The sequence below is a fragment of the Corythoichthys intestinalis genome, chromosome 1 (genome assembly GCF_030265065.1).
Source record: "Corythoichthys intestinalis isolate RoL2023-P3 chromosome 1, ASM3026506v1, whole genome shotgun sequence".
NCBI classification, from domain to species: Eukaryota; Metazoa; Chordata; class Actinopteri; order Syngnathiformes; family Syngnathidae; genus Corythoichthys; species Corythoichthys intestinalis.
In genome coordinates, this window is record NC_080395.1 from 70,662,140 (window position 1) to 70,681,295 (window position 19,156).

The 19,156-nt window shown below is 38.7% G+C and overlaps 1 protein-coding gene across 1 annotated transcript in view; it reads right to left on the reverse strand.

The window, feature by feature from the left end:
* LOC130912457 (phospholipid-transporting ATPase ABCA1-like) overlaps positions 1 to 19,156 on the reverse strand; it is a 235,362-nt gene that overhangs the window by 45,175 nt on the left and 171,031 nt on the right. The window contains exons 31-35 of the mRNA XM_057830569.1: positions 18,656 to 18,794; positions 18,489 to 18,552; positions 17,263 to 17,300; positions 10,002 to 10,241; positions 9,843 to 9,905 (exon numbers count right to left, since the gene is read on the reverse strand). Of these exons, the coding sequence (XP_057686552.1) occupies positions 9,843 to 9,905; positions 10,002 to 10,241; positions 17,263 to 17,300; positions 18,489 to 18,552; positions 18,656 to 18,794 (544 nt within the window). The remainder of the gene's footprint in view (positions 1 to 9,842; positions 9,906 to 10,001; positions 10,242 to 17,262; positions 17,301 to 18,488; positions 18,553 to 18,655; positions 18,795 to 19,156) is intronic.

Genomic DNA, 19,156 nt, shown 5'->3' on the forward strand with positions numbered 1-19,156 from the left:
TCGGATTGCATTATCGGTTGATTTTTTTATTATCTGTATTATCTGTGTGACGTCATAATTGCCATTATCGGCCGATAATTATCGGTAGCCGATATTATCGTGTATCTTTATTTTGTATGCTTCGAGGTTTTACCCTCATGGAAGGGTACCAAGTCAATGCTTGGCAACCTGTATTCTTTACACCAAAATGTTTGACATTTTTATATTTTAGAGATCAGTATAGATTGAAAAGTGATAGTCAACAAACAATAAACACAAATTTATAATAGAAAACTAATTTAATGTTTTTTTTTAGTTCACCTTTTAATGATCCGCTTCTGCTGTGGACTGCTGCTGGTGCCTGCTGGCAGTGGGCACGAAGCCCATTTTTCAATAGCAAAAAAAACAAACAAAAAAAAAACACATATTAAAAAAGCCTTTTATTTCATGTTTTGAAGGCTGACCATTGCCATCCATTTTTTCTGCTGCTCTAATTCTTTGTGGAAACCATGCTGCACAACCAACCAGTGTTGTTAATAACGGCGTTACAATATAACGGCGTTATTTTTTTCAGCAATGAGTAATCTAATTAATTACTTTTCTCATCTTGGCAACGCCGTTACCGTTACTGAGGCGGGAAAGGCGTGCGTTACTATGCGTTACTAAGTTGGTTGAATAAAAAAAGTCTGAGAGAAACGGACTCACGGGGACGAGAGCAGAGCAGCAGTGGGGAAGACGCCGTTGCAACCGCGATGCTAGGTGGCTCCAATAATACCTGACTGTAGCCATAACCGACAAACTACGCCCACATGACACGGTAGATATCATATTATAAAACTAGATGCAAAACTGACACAGCTGCATTGCCAACATGTTTTAAGGACTACATGCGTTAGTAAACAGCCGCCATCTTAAAGCAGTAGACCTCTCAGGAAGGCCCTGATGTAGAGATCCTTCCTAGCGAACCTAAGTAACTTTTTTTTTTTTTAATCTAAAATGCTTCTAAATCGGCAAAATCTTAACTTAAATCTATCTTTAAATGATGAAACAGTTTTAAAACTTACACATGTTTAAAGTAGACAGAAGGGAACTAATGCAATAGCGGGAGCAATTTTAACAACTTTAACGGTTGATTCACAACTTTAAATGACTTCCACACATAGCAAAGGTTACTAGCTAGTTATCGCAATACCCTTGTGTCTAGTTAAGTGGAGGGTAAAGAATTGGGGTAGGGCCAATTGTCCCCCAAATCCTTTAAACTTCACATTGTGTGACCTGTTTTTTTTTTTTTGTTTTTTTTTTTTGTTTCTTGTTTTTTTTTTGAGAGAAAAAAAAAATATCACTAGTTACTTTGCCAAGTAACTAATTACTCTTACATTCAGGTAACTGAGTTACTAACGCAATTACTTTTTGGGAGAAGTAATTTGTAACTGTAATTAATTACTATTTTAAAGTAAAATTAACAACACTGCATATACTATATATAGATATAACTAGATGCAAAATGACAGACACGGCACTAGATGCATTAGTAAACAGCCGCCATCTTAAAGCAGTAGACCTTTTATTACTGTTCTTTTGTAGAGAACCTTCCTAACGAACCTAAGTAACTTTTTATCTAAAATACTTCTAAATCGGCAAAATCTTGACTTGAATCTATCTTTAAATGATGAAATAGTTTTATAACTTTCATTTGTCGAAAGTAGAGAGAAGGGAACTAATGCAATAATGGGAGCAATTTTAACAACTTTTAACAGTTGATTCAGGGTGAAGGGTAAATTAGGGTAAAGAATTGGGCTCGGGCCAATTGTACCAAAAAACTTCACATAGTGTGGCCAATGTTTTTTTTTTTTGAGGAAAAAAAAAAAGTAATTATCACCAATTACTTTGCCAAGTAACTAATTACTCTTACATTCGGGTAATTGAGTTACTAATGCAATTACTTTTTGGGAGAAGTAATTTGTAACTATAATTAATTACTTTTTTTCAGTAAGATTAACAACAGTGCAACCAACCATCAGAGGCCACTGATCTATAAAATGTTAGGTGTAAATAATGAACCATGACACCATTTTCACCAATTGTTAAATAAAAAATGTTTTTCATTATCAAAGGGTAATAACTTGTGATTGTTATACATTATACAATGTTACAGAAAATAATACAATTTTGTTCCTGTCTTGTAATCATTTTATTTGTGTTGCTTGGGTCCAAACTAAATGAAAAATGCCTCTAAAAAGGTACAGGTTTGGTTTTGCTAAAATTAGAGGTGATATTCAAAATTTGAGTTAAGCAGGAAATATTTGTTAAACATAATTTCTTTGTGTTTCAGGTCAAACAGTCTATAAAATAAGGAATATGTACACACACGCACATATATATGCCGGAAAACACTCAAGTGACTTGAAGTTCCGATCTGAGATCCCCAATTTGTCCAAATTTCAAAATTGTCCGATATACATGTGTGATACATAATTGGAAAGCTGAAAATCTCAATTTTCTGGGGGAAGAAAAATTTTGAACAGGAGGGCATTATAAAAAAAAAAAAAAAAATGTTTTTAAACAGCAAAACCCTAACTGGAGGCGAGAGCACATGAGAGCAGTATTAAAGACGCCACGATTTTAACAAGATATTATCACGTACTTACCTTGTTTCGATCCAAAAATTCCATGTAGCATGTATCACCGAGTGTCAAGACACAGCTGTGAATGGCCACAGCCAGATTTTTTTGGATTTTATGGGTGAAACTTGGTGATATAGCAAGGGTCCCGATGCAGAAATCGCAGACAACAAGGAGTGGTTGAGATTTTCTTTTTCATATAGTTACCCTTTCAAAGGTTATTTTTCTGTTTTTCTTTGTTTGGATCGATTATTTATCATCTAACATATCGGGGAAAATGCGACAGTAACAAAAAATAAAATTAAGCGATAATTATGAGGTAGATATCCATGACTTTTTTACAGATGCCAAATTTTTCATTGTGACGTCATTTGTTTATAAGTTTAAAATATGCAAGTGAATAATTTTTTAAACTAAATATTAGACATCAATTTATAGTTCTAAGTTAAAAATGACAGACATTTCGAATAATAAATATAATTACTTACCTTCTTGTTATGGCTAGGTTGAAACAAAAGCGGTTGCGCGACGTCTGTAAACGGGGATTTTCAGGGTAAAACGGACAAATTGAAAATAGTTCGGGGGCTTAATGCGCCATGAATGTGCTATGGCAGCATATAGACATATTTTTCTATCAAACACAACAGTTGTTTTGGCTTGAAATACTTCAGTCTTTTAAAGAGGAGCGCAAGAGCAGAAACTGCTTTTTCAGTCTTGTCTGTGTTTTCTGCCATATGTTTGGAAAGTACAACAGTAAAGACAAGTGGAAAATATAATTTAAAAGTCGTGACCTCAAACTTTTTGGGAGACAAAAGTGTTTTTATATGTCAATGCGACGAAACAAACTAGGATGTGCCATTTAGAACTTGGGAACAAAATATGTTATTCATGGTGTTATTTTTAATATATCACTATAGGTATATATATTATTATAGGTGAATCAAGGAAATCTAGACATTCTCTGGAAAAACAGTATTCTTGTTGTGAAAAAAAAGAAAAGCCAAGCCGAAATCATCTTGCATTTCAATGTAAAAGTCGATTTCTTGTGCTAATGCTGACACAAACATGAAACTTTCACTCCACATTGGAAAGTTCCCTTCTGCGTAACAGTTTACATAGTTTTCAGATGTCGCCTTACCCCTTCAAATGTATAACTAGCATTTAAATATGTTATAATGCAATGACATTATGAAACTCGTACTTAGATATGCGATTTCATCCATTTTCCCCATAAATGTCGCAATTACCGCGGTCAGTTCCATTGAAAACCACTACAGCGCTGCTTGTGCTTGGAACTACCCACACCCTACAGGAACCACGTGACCACCTGCGGCGACATTAAAGAGTATCGTGACTGTCTTTATACGGCTCTGCCCCACCTCTGCAACATTGACGTATTTTTACATTAGTGGCAAGCAGCGAACACTTCTAATATCCCTCCTTTTCGAAGGGGGCGGAGGAGGCGGGTTGGGTCAAGTCCAGGACTGGGTACTAACGTGTTATATGTACTTAGTTACATTTACTTGAGTAACTTTTTCTAGTAAAATGTAATTCTTAGAGTAGTTTTAACACACAATACTTTTCACTTTTACTTGAGTAGGTTTGTGAAGAAACACTACTCTTACTTCACTACATTGGCTCACACTAGAGTTGTTACATTTTTCATCTTCATTCTACATATTGACTATATTATTGCAAGAGATACCAACAGTGGGCGTCTCAGTTTCACCAATGAGACGTCGAAACAACCACATGACTCCATTATACCAATCGGAGTTAAAAATGTTTTTTTCTCAACTCGAAGGCACTCGCGCTCTTTGCTTCATATTGTTGTTCTGGTCTGAATTGTAGGATTTTTTTGGGGGGGGGTCATTATTTTGGCCTAATATGGTCATGTAGTAGGTTATAATAATAATAATATAGTAATAATAACAACAGTTCAAATCAATCAAATTGTGCTGAGGAAAAAAATATATTATGATTTAAAAAAAAACAAAAAAAAAACACTGTAAGCAGTTACTCACAATGTTACTCATTACTCGAGTATTATTTTCAACAAACACTTTTTTTTACTTGTACTTGAATAATGTTTTTGATGACTACTTTTACTTGAGTAATATTACTTACAAGTAACGCTACTCTTAATGTGAATTTATTTGGCTCCTCTACCCACCTCTGGTCAAGTCATCAGCCAATCAAATGTGCGTTTGGGGGGGAGGGAAATGGACCATTCAGCAAATGAAAAGCGATAAATGTAAGTCTAAACATAATGAAAATAATTCATTTACTAATAGTAGGGTCTGTTATATCACTGAACTCATATAATGCAAATAAGGTTGCTTAAAAGTTGGTGGGGACAATTTGAGCATCCTGAGAATTGTAGTGTTATGTCCCTACCCTCCCTATGCAAACCTACGCCCTTGGACACACAACGTGGAAGTTCACTCTCACTATTGCAGCGGTGGGATGTGGGAATGGGAAACAGAATAATAGCATTCGTCACTCAGTGACACTCACTTAGGAATCTACGACAAGCGGCCAATGAGGAGCCTGTGTGTAAGGGGGGGAGGGACCAAGCAATGTCACTTCCCATTCTGTTAAGTTGCTTTGGTGCAGGGGAGGGCCATATTGAGAAGGTTGTGACACTCTTTGATGTCGCCCCAGCTGGTCACGTGTGGGTAGTTCCAAGCACAAGCACCGCTGTATTGGTTTTCAATTGAACTGACAGCGGTAATTGCGACATTTATGGGAAAATGGATAAAATCGCCTATCGAAGTACGAGTTTGATTATGTCATTGCATTATAACATACACTTACCAGCCACTTTATTAGGTACACCTGTCCAACTGCTCGTTAACACTAAATTTCTAATCAGCCAATCACATGGCGGCAACTCAGTGCCTGTAGGCATCTAGACATGGTTTAAGACAATCTCCTGCAGTTCAAACCGAGCATCAGTATGGGGTGATTTGAGTGACTTTGAATGTGGCATGGTTGTTGGTGCCAGAAGGGCTGGTCTGAGTATTTCAAAAACTGCTGATCACCTGGGATTTTCACGCACAACCATCTCTAGGGTTTACAGAGAATGGTCCGAAAAAGAAAAAATATCCAGTGAGCGGCAGTTCTGTGGGCGGAAATGCCTTGTTGATGCCAGAGGTCAGAGGAGAATGGCCAGACTGGTTCGAGCTGATAGGAAGGCAACAGTAACTCAAATAACCACCCGTTACAACCAAGGTAGGCAGAAGAGCATCTCTGAACGTACAGTACGTCGAACTTTGCAGATGGGCTACAGCAGCAGAAGACCTCGCCGGGTGCCACTCCTTTCAGCTATGAACAGGAAACTTGAGGTTACAATTTGCACAAGCTCATCGAAATTGGACAACAGAAGATTGGAAAAAACGTTGCCTGGTCTGATGAGTCTCGATTTCTGCTGCGACATTCGGATGGTAGGGTCAGAACTTGGCGTCAACAACATGAAACCATGGATCCATCCTGCCTTGTATCAATGGTTTAGGCTGGTGGTGGTGGTGTAATGGTGTGGGGAATATTTTCTTGGCACTCTTTGGGCCCCCTGGTACCAATTGAGCATCGTTGGAACGCCAGAGCCTACCTGAGTATTGTTGCTGACCATGTCAATCCCTTTATGACCACAATGTACCCAACTTCTGATGGCTACTTTCAGCAGGATCAGACTGGTTTCTTGAACATGACAATGAGTTCACTGTACTCAAATGGCCTCATCTTTGGGATGTGGTGGAACGGGAGATTCGCATCATGTATGTGCAGCCGACAAATCTGCACCAACTGTGTGATGCCATCATGTCAATATGGACCAAACTCTCTGAGGAAGGCTTCCAGCACCTTGTTGAATCTAAGCCACGAAGAATTGAGGCAGTTCTGAAGGCAAAAGGGGGTCCAACCTGTTACTAGCATGGTGTACCTAATAAAGTGGCTGGTGAGTGTATATTTCAATGCTAGTTTTACATTTGAAGGGGTAAGGCGACAACTTAAAACTGGGTAAACTCTTACGCAGAAGGGAACTTTCCCATGTGGAGGGAAAGTTTGGTGTTTGTCTTAGTATTAGCACGAGAAATCAACTTTTACATTGAAATGCAAGATGATTCAGGTTTTTCTTTTTTCACAACAAGAATACTGTTTTTCAAAGTTCTAAATGGGACATCCAAGTTTATTTGATCACATTGACATATAAAAACATTTTTGTTTCCCAAAAAGTTTAAGGTCACGACTTTTAAATTCCATTTTCCACTTTTCTTTACTGTTGTACTTTCTTATGCTTATATATGTGTGTGTGTGTGTACATATTCCTTCTTATTTTATAGACTGTTTGACCTGAAACACAAAGAAATTACGTTTAACAAATATTTCCCGCTTAACTCAAATTTTGAATATAGCCTCTAATTTTAGCAAAACCAAACCTGTACCTTTTTAGAGGCATTTTTCATTTAGCTTGGACCCAAGCAACAACAACAGAAATGATTACAAGACAGGAACAAAAATGTATTATTTTCTGTAACATGTGTAATGCATAACAATAACTTATTACCCTTTGATAACACCTAACATTTTATAGATGAGTGGCCTGTGATGGTTGGTTTTGCCGCACGGTTTCCCCAAAGAACAAGAGCAGCAGAAAAAAATGGATGGCAATGGTCACCCGCCAAAACATGAAGTATAAGGCTTTTTTTATATTTTTTTTAATATGTTTTTTGCTATTTGACAAATGGGTTTCGTGCCCACAGCCAGCAGGCACAAGCAGCAGTACCCAGCGGAAGCGGATCATTAAAAGGTGACCTACATATATATATATATTTTTTTTAAACCATTAAATTAGTTTTCTACTATAAATTTGTGTTTATTGTTTGTTGACATCACTTTTCAATCTATACAGATCTCTAAAATATAATGTCAAACATTTTGGTGTAAAGAATACAGGTTGTCAGGCATTGACTTGGTAATCTTCCATGAGCGTGATATCTTAGCTCACAGCTTACAAAATTGAGCTAATTAGCACGTGAAAGCCAGTCGTCTACCAATACTCACAAAGATACAGTGGGGCAAATAAGTATTTAGTCAACCACTAGTTGTGCAAGTTCTCCCACTTGAAAATATTATAGAGGCCTGTAATTGTCAACATGGGTAAACCTCAACCATGAGAGACAGAATGTGGAGAACCCCCCCCCCCAGAAAATCACATTGTTTGATTTTTAAAGAATGTATTTGCAAATCATGGTGGAAAATAAACATTTGGTCAATATCAAAAGTTCATCTCAATACTTTGTTATGTACCGTTTGTTGGCAATAACGGAGGCCAAATGTTTTCTGTAACTCTTCACAAGCTTTTCACACACTGTTGCTGGTATTTTGGCCCATTCCTCCATGCATATCTCCTCCAGAGCAATGATGTTTTGGGGCTGTCGTTGGGCAACACGGACTTTCAACTCCCTCCTCACCCCGTGGTGTCAAAATGATAACAAGAACGGTGAGCAAAAATCCCACAACCACACGGGGGGACCTAGTGAATGACCTACAGAGAGCTGGGACCACAGTAACAAAGGCTACTATCGGTAACACAATGCGCCGCCAGGGACTCAAATCCTGCACTGCCAGACGTGTCCCCATGCTGAAGAAAGTACACGTCCAGACCATAAAACATTCTCTTAGTCCTCTTCTGGATCATCTAAGTGCTCTCTACCGAACTGCAGACGGGCCTGGACGTGTACTTTCTTCAGCAGGGGGACACGTCTGGCAGTGCAGGATTTGAGTCCCCGGCGGCGCACTGTATTACTGATAGTAGCCTTTGTTACTGTAGTCCCAACTCTCTGTAGGCAATTTACTAGGTCACCCCGTATGATTCTGGGATTTTTGCTCATCTATCTTGTTATCATTTTGACGCCACAGGGTGAGGAGGGAGTTCAAAGTCCGTGTTGCCCAATGACAGCCCTAAAACATCACTGCTCTAGAGGAGATCTTCATGGGGGAATGGCCCAAAATACCAGCAACAGTGTGTGAAAAGCTTGTGAAGCGTTACAGAAAACGTTTGGCCTCCGTTATTGCCAACAAAGGGTACATAACAAAGTATTGAGATGAACTTTTGGTATTGACCACATACTTATTTTCCACCATGATTTGCAAATACATTCTTTAAAAATCAAACAATGTGATTTTCAGTTGTTTTCTTCCACATTCTGTCTCATGGTTGAGGTTTACCCATGTTGACAATTACAGGCCTCTGTAATATTTTCAAGTGGGAGAACTTGCACAATTAGTGGTTGACTAAATACTTATTTGCCCCACTGTAGATGACTGTGGACATCACAAAGGGCCTCTGAAAGAGATGACAATTTAAAAGAGGTCGCGACTAAATGAATTTATCCCTGGCGATACATTCCCAGTTAGCAGAGTCAGCTTAAAAAGTTGGGAGAAAATCGCTTGTCACCAAGATAACATATATGTACAGTATACTTACGCCACGCACATACAAATAAAGCTCAACATATACCAGTACATCATAAAGCGCCTCTGATAGAATGCAGCCTGTTCAAAATTCAAAAGGGACCGTTTTTATCATCAACTTACCTCCGAATATACTTAACAGTCAGCCATTCGTATGAATGCGGTCCGCCCTCGTCAGGCCATGTTTGGAACTACCCGAGGCTCCAGTTCCTGGAAAACCCGGAAGTAAAATCGTATAATGGATGCCTATGGGAGTGTCGCAACCCTCTTTATATGGCCCTGCTTTGGTGATTCGTTCGGCGACGTCACTTCCCGTTCACTAAAGGAACAATTCATTAGTGGGGTGTGGGGGGGCGAACGATTCGTTTGAACGAATATTTTTACTGAACGAATCAAAATGGATTCGTTCCGTCAAATGGCCTGTTTATCCTGCCACTACAGGGAACTTCTGAAGTCAGTTGGCTGCCCTGAAAGAAAAAAGGTTGAATAATCTATTTCCGAATGTGGTACTTTTGTGTTGTTGTTGTTTTTTTTTTTTAATTCTACAAGTTTATTTGGGGGTAAAATAATTTATTTTATTCTTCATCTTAAAAAAATATTTATATATGGATGATTGAAACCTGAAATGTAAATGCTTTGAAACCTAAATGCTTTTATAATACTACTTCTGACATTGTTCATCTGGGCTCTTCTATTAATAATTATTTGCTTATGCAACAGGTTTCAATGTTTGACTTGTTGCAGTAAAAATGTTCATTATACCCTCACCTCACCACGAGGAATCCCAAGGCAAAGTTGATTGACTGCTACTGTACTGTAATCATTGTAAATCTGAAAGATGCCCATAAATGTGATATCATGCACTGATGAGAGTGAGGCATGTTAATACAATGTAATATAAGATGATAAATGACTTCAAATGTATACTTTGGTCAGATTTATCATGGTGAGCATGTCCGAATTAGCTTGACCACTTTCAACTCTCTCCCTTTCCCTTGCCACGTCCTCATCCTCTGAGACAAGAGGGATCTTAGGGCAAGGGTGTACACTCCTATGGATGAAGAACTTGTACTCCAGCAATATGGTGAAAAGAAAGAAGATGACACTCTCTGCTGCCATTGCAATGAGGCTTCTTCCATCATATTCCAGGTTGAAAGAATATATGGTCTCAATATTAGCTGAAGGAGGAAAAACAAATATTTTAGGTGCATCTTGAACATGAGTCATGATAACGTAACTGTGATATTGACCAGCTTCTGCAGTACACTGCATTTGGAGTATTCATGTTTACAATAAAGTCACTTTTTTAAGTTTAGTTTTTTGCAACAAATTCAACTGTTGAATATTGAACGAGGATACCTCGTTTTTTGGTGAAGTAACCTGTGTAACCTGTCTTTTGAGTGTTATTGGGATTTGACTGGGTTTTGAACTCATCATTGGGGTTTCTGAGTGACAATTGTATTTTGTTCATGTTATTGAGTCCCAGAAGTGACTAGTAATGAGTTACATTTACTGTGTTACATTTACTTGAGTAACCTTTAAAAACAAATGTATTCCTTAGAGTAGTTTTACTACAAAATACTTTTATTTTTACTTGAGTAGATTTGTGATGAAGTCATACACCGCTACTTTGGGCTACACTTGAGTTGTTACTAGTGCTGTCAAATTTATCGCGTTAACGGCCGGCAATTAATTTTTTAAATCAATCACGTTAAAATATTTGACGCATTTAATGCATGTGCGGAATGACCCGCTAATGCATTGCCTCAAACAGATTACAATGACGCCGTTTTTTGCACATTGAGAGCTAAGAGGCATAGAAAGGCGAGTGGACACAGGCGTTCATTAGACCGCGCAGTTTACTGGCATAAGCTTGAGCAACTCCTTCACAACAAACATAAGTATAATTTAGTGAAAGCACAGCAAAAATAATATTCCTATCTCTCAATTAAAAAAAACAATGTTCACAAAAAGAAAATCGCTTCAATCTGTATTAATGAGGCCCTATTCTCACACAGTTAAACAACAATGCAAAAAAAACTGGCATTCACAATCAAAATAGCCATGCAAAATACACATAAAACTTACTCAGACTTTTGTCAAACTTTCTTCAAACATTTCGTTTAGCTCAACAAATACACTATCAGAGGTCTCGTACGTTGTGAAGCCAGCACTCAAATGACCGTGTACAATGTATGGACCAGTAAACAGGGAACAACAAAGTCAGTCGAGGGACAAAACACACTCATTGGCTTGATTTCTAAGTAATTTAAAACTCACCATTGACACCTTGTAGTGTATTTCAATCACTACCTTGCGTAGTTAAAGACACTGTGGAAGAACGGCAGGGAGCCCATGTGACGTCACTGCTCAGCGATGTCAATAATGGTGAGCTACTAGTTTATTTTTTGATTGAAAATTTTACAAATTTTATTAGAACGAAAACATTAAGAGGGGTCTTAATATAAAATTACTATAACTTGCATTAACATTTATCTTTTAAGAAGTCTTTCCATCAGTGGATCCCTTTAACAGAAAGAATGCTAATAATGTTAATTCCATCTTGTGGATTTATTGTTATAAGAAACAAATACAGTACTTATGTACAGTATGTTGAATGTACAGTGGGGAGAACAAGTATTTGATACACTGCCAATGGGAAAACCCATTGACAGTGTATCAAATACTTGTTCTCCCCACTGTATATATCCGTCTTGTGTCTTATCTTTCCATTCCAACTATAATTTACAGAAAAATATGGCATATTTTAAAGATGGTTTAAATTGCAATTAATTACGATTTATTAATTTGTAAGCTGTGATTAACTCGATTAAAAAATTTAAGCGGTTTGACAGCCCTAGTTGTTACATTTTCCCTCTTTATTCTACATATTGATTTTTTTTTCTTCTTTTGCCAGATGCTGACAGTAGCTCTACCAATTTCACCATTGAGATGTCGCAAAAATGAACTTGCGACTCCGTTATACCATTCAGAGGTAACAATGTTATTTTTACCGGTTGCCAGCCAATTGCAAGGCATAAGGAGGCGCACACAGTCATACAGTGTATCACAAAAGTGAGTACACCCCTCGCATTTCTGCATATATTTAAGTATATCTTTTCATGGGACAACACTGACAAAATGACACTTTGACACAATTAAAAGTAGCCTGTGTGCAGCTTGTATAATAGAGCTCAATAACTCAAAATATAGCCATTAATATCTAAACCCCTGGCAACAAAAGTGACTACACCGCATGGGAACTATGTACATCCCTAAATGTCTAAATTGAGTACTGCTTGTCATTTTTCCTCCAAAATGTCATGTGACACGTAACAGGAGTGCTGTCAGCATTGCTGCAGAGATTGAAGAGGTGGGGGGTCAGCCTGTTAGTGCTCAGACCATACGCCGTACTCTACATCAGATTGGTGTGCATGGCTGTCACCCCAGGAGAAAGCCTCTTCTGAAGACGGTACACAACAAAAGCCCGTAATCAGTTTGCTGAAGACATGTCAACAAAGCACATGGATTACTGGAACCATGTCCTATGGTCTGACTAGACAGCACTCCTGTAATGAGTTACATGACATTTTGGAGGAAATATGACAAGCAGTGCTCAATTTGGACGTTTAGGGATGTACGTAATTCCCATGCGGTGTACTCACTTTTGTTGCCAGGGGTTTGGATATTAATGGCTATATTTTGAGTTATTTTGGGGGGAAAGTAAATTCACTCTATTATATAAGCTGCACACAGACTACTTTTCATTGTGTCAAAGTGTCATTTTGTCAGTGTTGTCCCATGAAAAGATATACTTAAATATCTGCAGAAATGTGGGGGGTGTACTTTTGTGATACACTGTACCTAGGGACAAGTTAGTGCGTTTGATCAGCCTACTGCCTACATGCATGTTTTGGGATGTGGGGGGGAAACCGGAGTTCCAGGAGAAAACCTATGCAGGCTTGGTGAGAACATGCAAACTCCACACTGGAGCCCGGCATTGAATCCTTGATTCTGAGAGGAACTTGCGAACCACTGTAAAACCTGTTGCGTTTTATTGTGTGTTATATTTATAACCATGCCAAAAGCGGTTTTATCATTTCGGTGGTTTTGGGAGGTAAGCCCAACGCCCCCGCCTACCAAAAAAATGGCTCTGCGTCATACTATGTTATGGAGTTCCGGCAATAAATTCTAGCCACTTCCACCCCTCTACAGTATATTAATATAATCTTTTGGCACTACATGGTCATGTAATAGGCTCAGCCACAGCAAGGACCCCCAACCACTGGGCCGGGGACCGGTACCGGTCTGTGGCGCACTTGCTACCGGGCTGCGAAGAATAAGTAATTTGTTAATGACCACAATCTTGCCAGTGCCTCTTGACTAATCTGAGTAGATATTAGAGTGCCTTGCCCTCTAGTGGTTGGCCACCATTAGTGTTTGCAGAGGTGGGTAGTAACACGTTACATGTACTTCGCTGCATTTACTTGAGTAATTTTTGAGAAAGCTGTACTTCTAAGAGTATTTTTACTAAGCCATACATTTTACTTTTACTTGAGTAGACTTGTGAAGAAAAAAACGCTCTTACTCCACTACTTTGGGCTGCACAAGAGTCGTTACATTTTTCCTCTTTATTCTACCTATTAATTAAAAAAACATTTTTTTTTTGCCAGTGATGCCAAGAGTCGCTCTACCAATTTCACCAATGAGACGTCGCAACTAGAGGTGGGAATCTTGGGGCACCTAGTGATTCGATTACGATTCAACTATAAATCGATTATGATGCCCCCCCCCCCCCATTTGCTGGTTTTAATATTTCGTACATTAGTTACAAAATTGGTACAAAAATCCTCTCAGGCTTAATTAAACTACTATTTCAGTATCTAGTTAACAGATCAAAATAGTAAATAAAATACTCAAGTCCTCATTCTGTATCAGCAGCTTTCATTTAATTTAATGTTGTGAATCAACCGTTAAAGTTGTTAAAATTGCTCCAGTTATTTCATAATTTCCCTTTTGTCTACTTTTGAAATGTGAAATGTGACTGTTTCATCATTTAAAGATAGATTCAAGTCAAGAGTTTGCCAATTTAGGAGTATTTTAGATAAAAACTTCATTAGGTTTGCTCGGAAGGTTTGCTACAACAGCCTTTCAGAGAAGTCGACAGCTTTAAGATGGCGGCTGTTTACTAACGCCGGCAAGTCTGACATTTCGCATCTAGTTTTCTATTCATATGCTAACGCCACCGAGGCTGTCATTTCAGATCTAGTTCTATATACATGTGATATCTACCGTAGCATTTTATGTGGTGTGATTTGTAGTGGCTGTCGGCCTCAGTCAGGTATTATTGTTTTTTTTATCTAGCGACATGAGTTGAGCATGATGTCTACTCTCGGTCCGTTCCTCATTGCGTCCCGAAGACTGCTCTGACTGTGTTTTAGTTCCGCTTTACTTGGCATATTTACATAACCGGATTTTGGATGTTTGTGAATCGTTCTCGAATCTTCAACGGCCGAAACGCGAATAATCTAAGAATCGGAAATTTCACACACCTCTAGTCGCAACTGTAATCGCATGACTCCATTACACCAATTAGACGCAAACTTGCCGTTCTATGATCACGACAGCCTGTTCAATCACGTGGCGTCTTTGAAGCACTGTAAAAAATGGAAGTATTTGACATAGAGCACTGCCTTCAACATGACTCGAAAGCGCAGATTTAAACCACTCTTCCAGTTTTTATTTGGTACCAATTAACCACAGAAAACTAGTGATAGGACGAAAATGGGCCGAGGTTCCGAAGCTTGTGTCGAGTAATGGGAGGGGCGTTTCCACAAAGCTTGTAGCGAGGCGTGCGTCATTTCGGCAAAACCTGGAGATGATTACGTGGGAAGCCTCGCCGGCCGGCTGGATATCATTAGCGCTTCGGAAGTGATCCGACGCTTGGCACGCATGGCAATAACAGTACAGACTACAGTATAAAATTGGTTGCAAAACGCAATGTCGATCGCCTGTTATCTCACATTTTGTGGATTTCGGGCTCCTGTACTTGTTACATCTGTGCGCAACAGTGCAACCAGTGCAATCTTTTTTCGAGCCTAGTCCTTTGCTTGCGATAGAACCTGCGCGAAAAAAGCGATCCTCCTCTGTATGGGAACATTTTGATTTGATTGCTTTCAATAAGGTAAGGGAGAAAAACTACTTTAATATAAATGTGAGTGTGTGTACCTATCTGAACCAAACATCAACAGAATGAACAATCCATTAGTGTACTGGGAGGCACAAAAGAATACCTACCCAAATTTATATAGAGTGGCACTCACATTTCTCTGCACCCCAGCTTCATCTGTGCCTTGTGAAAGAATATTTTCTAAAGCTGGTGAAATATTGTCCAAAAAAAGAAACCGTTAAAAGCCAGCCTCTGTGGGAAAGCTATTATTTCGAAATAAAAATGAATAACAAATTATCCTTAGCACTTGTCGTATTTTATTCACATATTAAATTATTAACACAAGCACATTCATATCTTTGTCTTAAGCAAATAGCCATTGAATTCTTAACAATATTGACCTCTTGGGCTTCTAGACCACTTGATGGCGCCGTAGAGTAAATGAAGCACCATGAAGCTTTGCTACATGTGCAAACCAGTTGGCTGCAAAGCTTCATTGCTTCATGAGGCTTCATTTGGCCATCACTACAGAAAAACGAAGATATGATCCTTTTATTTTCACAGTAGTAACTATGAAGGAACTACTCACTAGTCACACTAGGAACTATTTTCTCCACTAGAGGGCACTCATTCTGTTTGGACAAATAATATTTAATTTCATTTTTTTTAAATTCAATGATTCATTTTTGTCTTTTTCTTTGGCTTAATATGGTTATGTAATGTCTTATTATATGGTATCGTTATAACTGCAATTCATATAGATAAGATTGTACTGAGAAAAAGATTAAACCATGATTTAAAAAAAAAAAAAAATCTAACAAAAATAAAGTTACTCACAATGTTACCCTTTACTTTAGTGTTATTTTCACTAGATACTTTTTTGCTTGTACCTGAGTACATTTTTGGATGACTACTTTTACTTGAGTAATATCAATTGGAAGTAACGCTAGTCTTACTTGAGTAAAATTTTTTGGCAAGGGTTTGCACACCTGTAGCAGCCAGTGTCAGTTAATGCAAACTGTAATGTTCGCTGCTTTTGGCTGTGTGCTGCAGGCGGTGACATCTTTGGACAGCTTTGTTTATGTGGAAAAGGCCATCTTCTGACCCAGAAGAGGAGCCAAGTCCATTCTGCATATTACAGTGTATCATACAGTGTATCACAAGAGTGAGTACACAACCCGCATTACCGTAGATATTTAAGTGTATCTTTTCATGGGACAACACTGACAAAATAACACTTTGACACAATGAAAAGTAGTCCGTGTGCAGCTTATATAATACAGTTCATTTATTTTTCTCTCAAAATAACTCAAAATACAGCCATTAATATCTAAACCCCTGGCAACAAAAGTGAGTACACCCCTTAGGGAAAGTTGTCAATATTAACATACAGTACAACATGTCAACTGTCAATATTTTGTGTGGCCACCACTATTATCCAGAACTGCTTTTACTCTCCTGGGCATGGAGTTGAACAGAGCTTCACAGGTTTCCATTAGAATGCTCCTTTACTCCTCCATGACGACGTTATGGAGCTGCCGGATATTTTAGACTTTGCGCACCTCCACCTTCTGCTTGAGGATACCCCAAAGATGTTCCATTGGGTTCAAGTCTGGAGACATGCTTGGCCAGCCCATCACCTTTACCCTCAGCCTCTTCAGTAAAGCAGTGGTAATCTTGGAGGTGTGTTTGGGGTCATTGTCATGCTGTAACACTGCACTGCGACCCAGTTTCTGGAGGGAGGGGATCTTGCTCTGCTGCAGTATTTCACAGTACATGTTGGAGTTCATGTTTCCCTCAATGGAATCTAACTCTCTAAAACCTGCAGCACTCATGCAGCCCCAGACCATGACATTCCCACCACCATGCTTGACTGTAGGCATGACACACTTATCTTTGTACTCCTCACCTGGTCGCCGCCACACATGCTTGAGACCATCGGAACCAAACAAATTAATCTTCGTCTCATCAGACCATAGGACATGGTTCCAGAGTGTGGCGTATGGTCTGAGCACTAACAGGCTGACCCCCCACCTCTTCAAATATCTGCAGCAATGCTGACAGCACTCCTGTAACGATCTTTCAAAAAAAGCATTTGGATGTGACGCACAGCACGTGTGCTCAGCTTTCTAGACGACCAACCCGAGGCCTGTTCTGAGTGGACCCTGCTCTTTTCAAAGGCTGGATGATCGTAGCCACTGTGCTGCAGCTCAGTTTCAGGGTGTTGGCAATCTTCTTGTAGCCTTGGCCATATTCATGTAGTGCAACAATACGTCTTTTAAAATCCTCAGAGAGTTCTTTGCCATGTTGGAACTTTCAGTGACCAGTTAAGAGAGTGTGAGAGCTGCACTACAAATTTGAACACACCTGCTCCCTATGCACACCAGGACCTAGTAACACTAACATGTCACATGACATTTTGGAGGGAAAATGACAAGCAGTACTCAATTTGGACATTTAGGGATGTCGTTTCTAAGGGGTGCACTCACTTTTGTTGCCAGAGGTTTAGATCTTAATGGCTATGTTTTGAGTTATTTTGAGGGGGAAAAAATTAACTCTATTATATAAGCTGCACACAGACTACTTTTCATTGTGTCAAAGTGACATTTTGTCAGTGTTGTCCCATGAAAAGATATACTTAAACATCTGCAGAAAAGCAAGGGGTGTACTCACTTCTGTGATACACTGTATGTGTCTAAAAGCTAGCAAATGAGGCAGCAAAACGAATGCACTATGAGCATCATACCTCGTGGCGAACCGTATTACTAAAGCCAAGAAACCGTTCATGATTAGAGATGAACTCATTATGCCTGCGATCAAGGATATGTGCAGTCACGTTTTAGGAGAGTCCGCTGTTAAAAAAAGGGTGATTCACGTTCCGTCGTGTTATTCTGTATTTACTGTAATTTTCTGCTAAACATTGCCGGTCCGTGAAAAAGAGGCTCACATCATACCAGTGCGTGATGCAAAAAAGGTTGGGGACCGTAGTACCGTATAATAAAAAGAGTTCATATAGGTGAAGTTGTGCTGCGGAAAAAAGATACCATGATTTAAAAAAAAAAAAAAATCACACATTTTAAGCAATTACCACAATGTTACTCATTACTTGTATATTTTTTCAAGGAACACCTTTTTACTTGCACTTGAGTGCATTTTTGGAGGACTACTTTTACTTTTTTTTGAGTAATATTATTTAGAAGTAACACTATTCTTATTTGAGTAAAATTTTTGGCAACTCCACCCACCTCTTTTGAGTCCTCGTCCCAAGTGGTAATGGGGGAAGATGTGTAATATTCTTTCTATGTCATTCTGTAGAGACACAAACATTCAGTATTTCAAATACACTCAATGATTTAAAAGAGGAATTGTGATTTTCAAACTACGATAAAATGAGAGTGACCGATTATTTTACCGTCTTTGTAGAGTCGTGAAACAAATCCAAGCTAGAAATAATTCCAATGGCTAGGCTAACAGTGGTCAAAACAATGTATCCCTTACTGGGAAGGGTGAACATAAAAGAAATAGGGTACATAAAGGGGATGATGGACCACCTTAAAAGATGATAAAAAAGAGGAAATTAGCACTGGAGTATCAAAAATACTCCTTATTTTATTTGTGATGGCACAAACAAGGCTGCAGTGTTAGTACTGTGCAGATTGTACAAAAATGAAACCCCGAATTCTTGCTTGTATTGGGTATTTTATTTTTTCAATAAAAGAATTACCTATATCAGGGGTCCCCAAACTACGGCCCGCGGGCCAGATACGGCCCACCTCCACATTTGGTCCGGCCCCCTGAACAAAAAAAAATTGAAAAAAAAATAGATTTTTTTTTTTTTTTTCAATAGTGTTATTTATTTCCTGGCTTTTTCCTGTGAAGAACCCAGAGAGGGTTATTTGGTAATTATCTATTT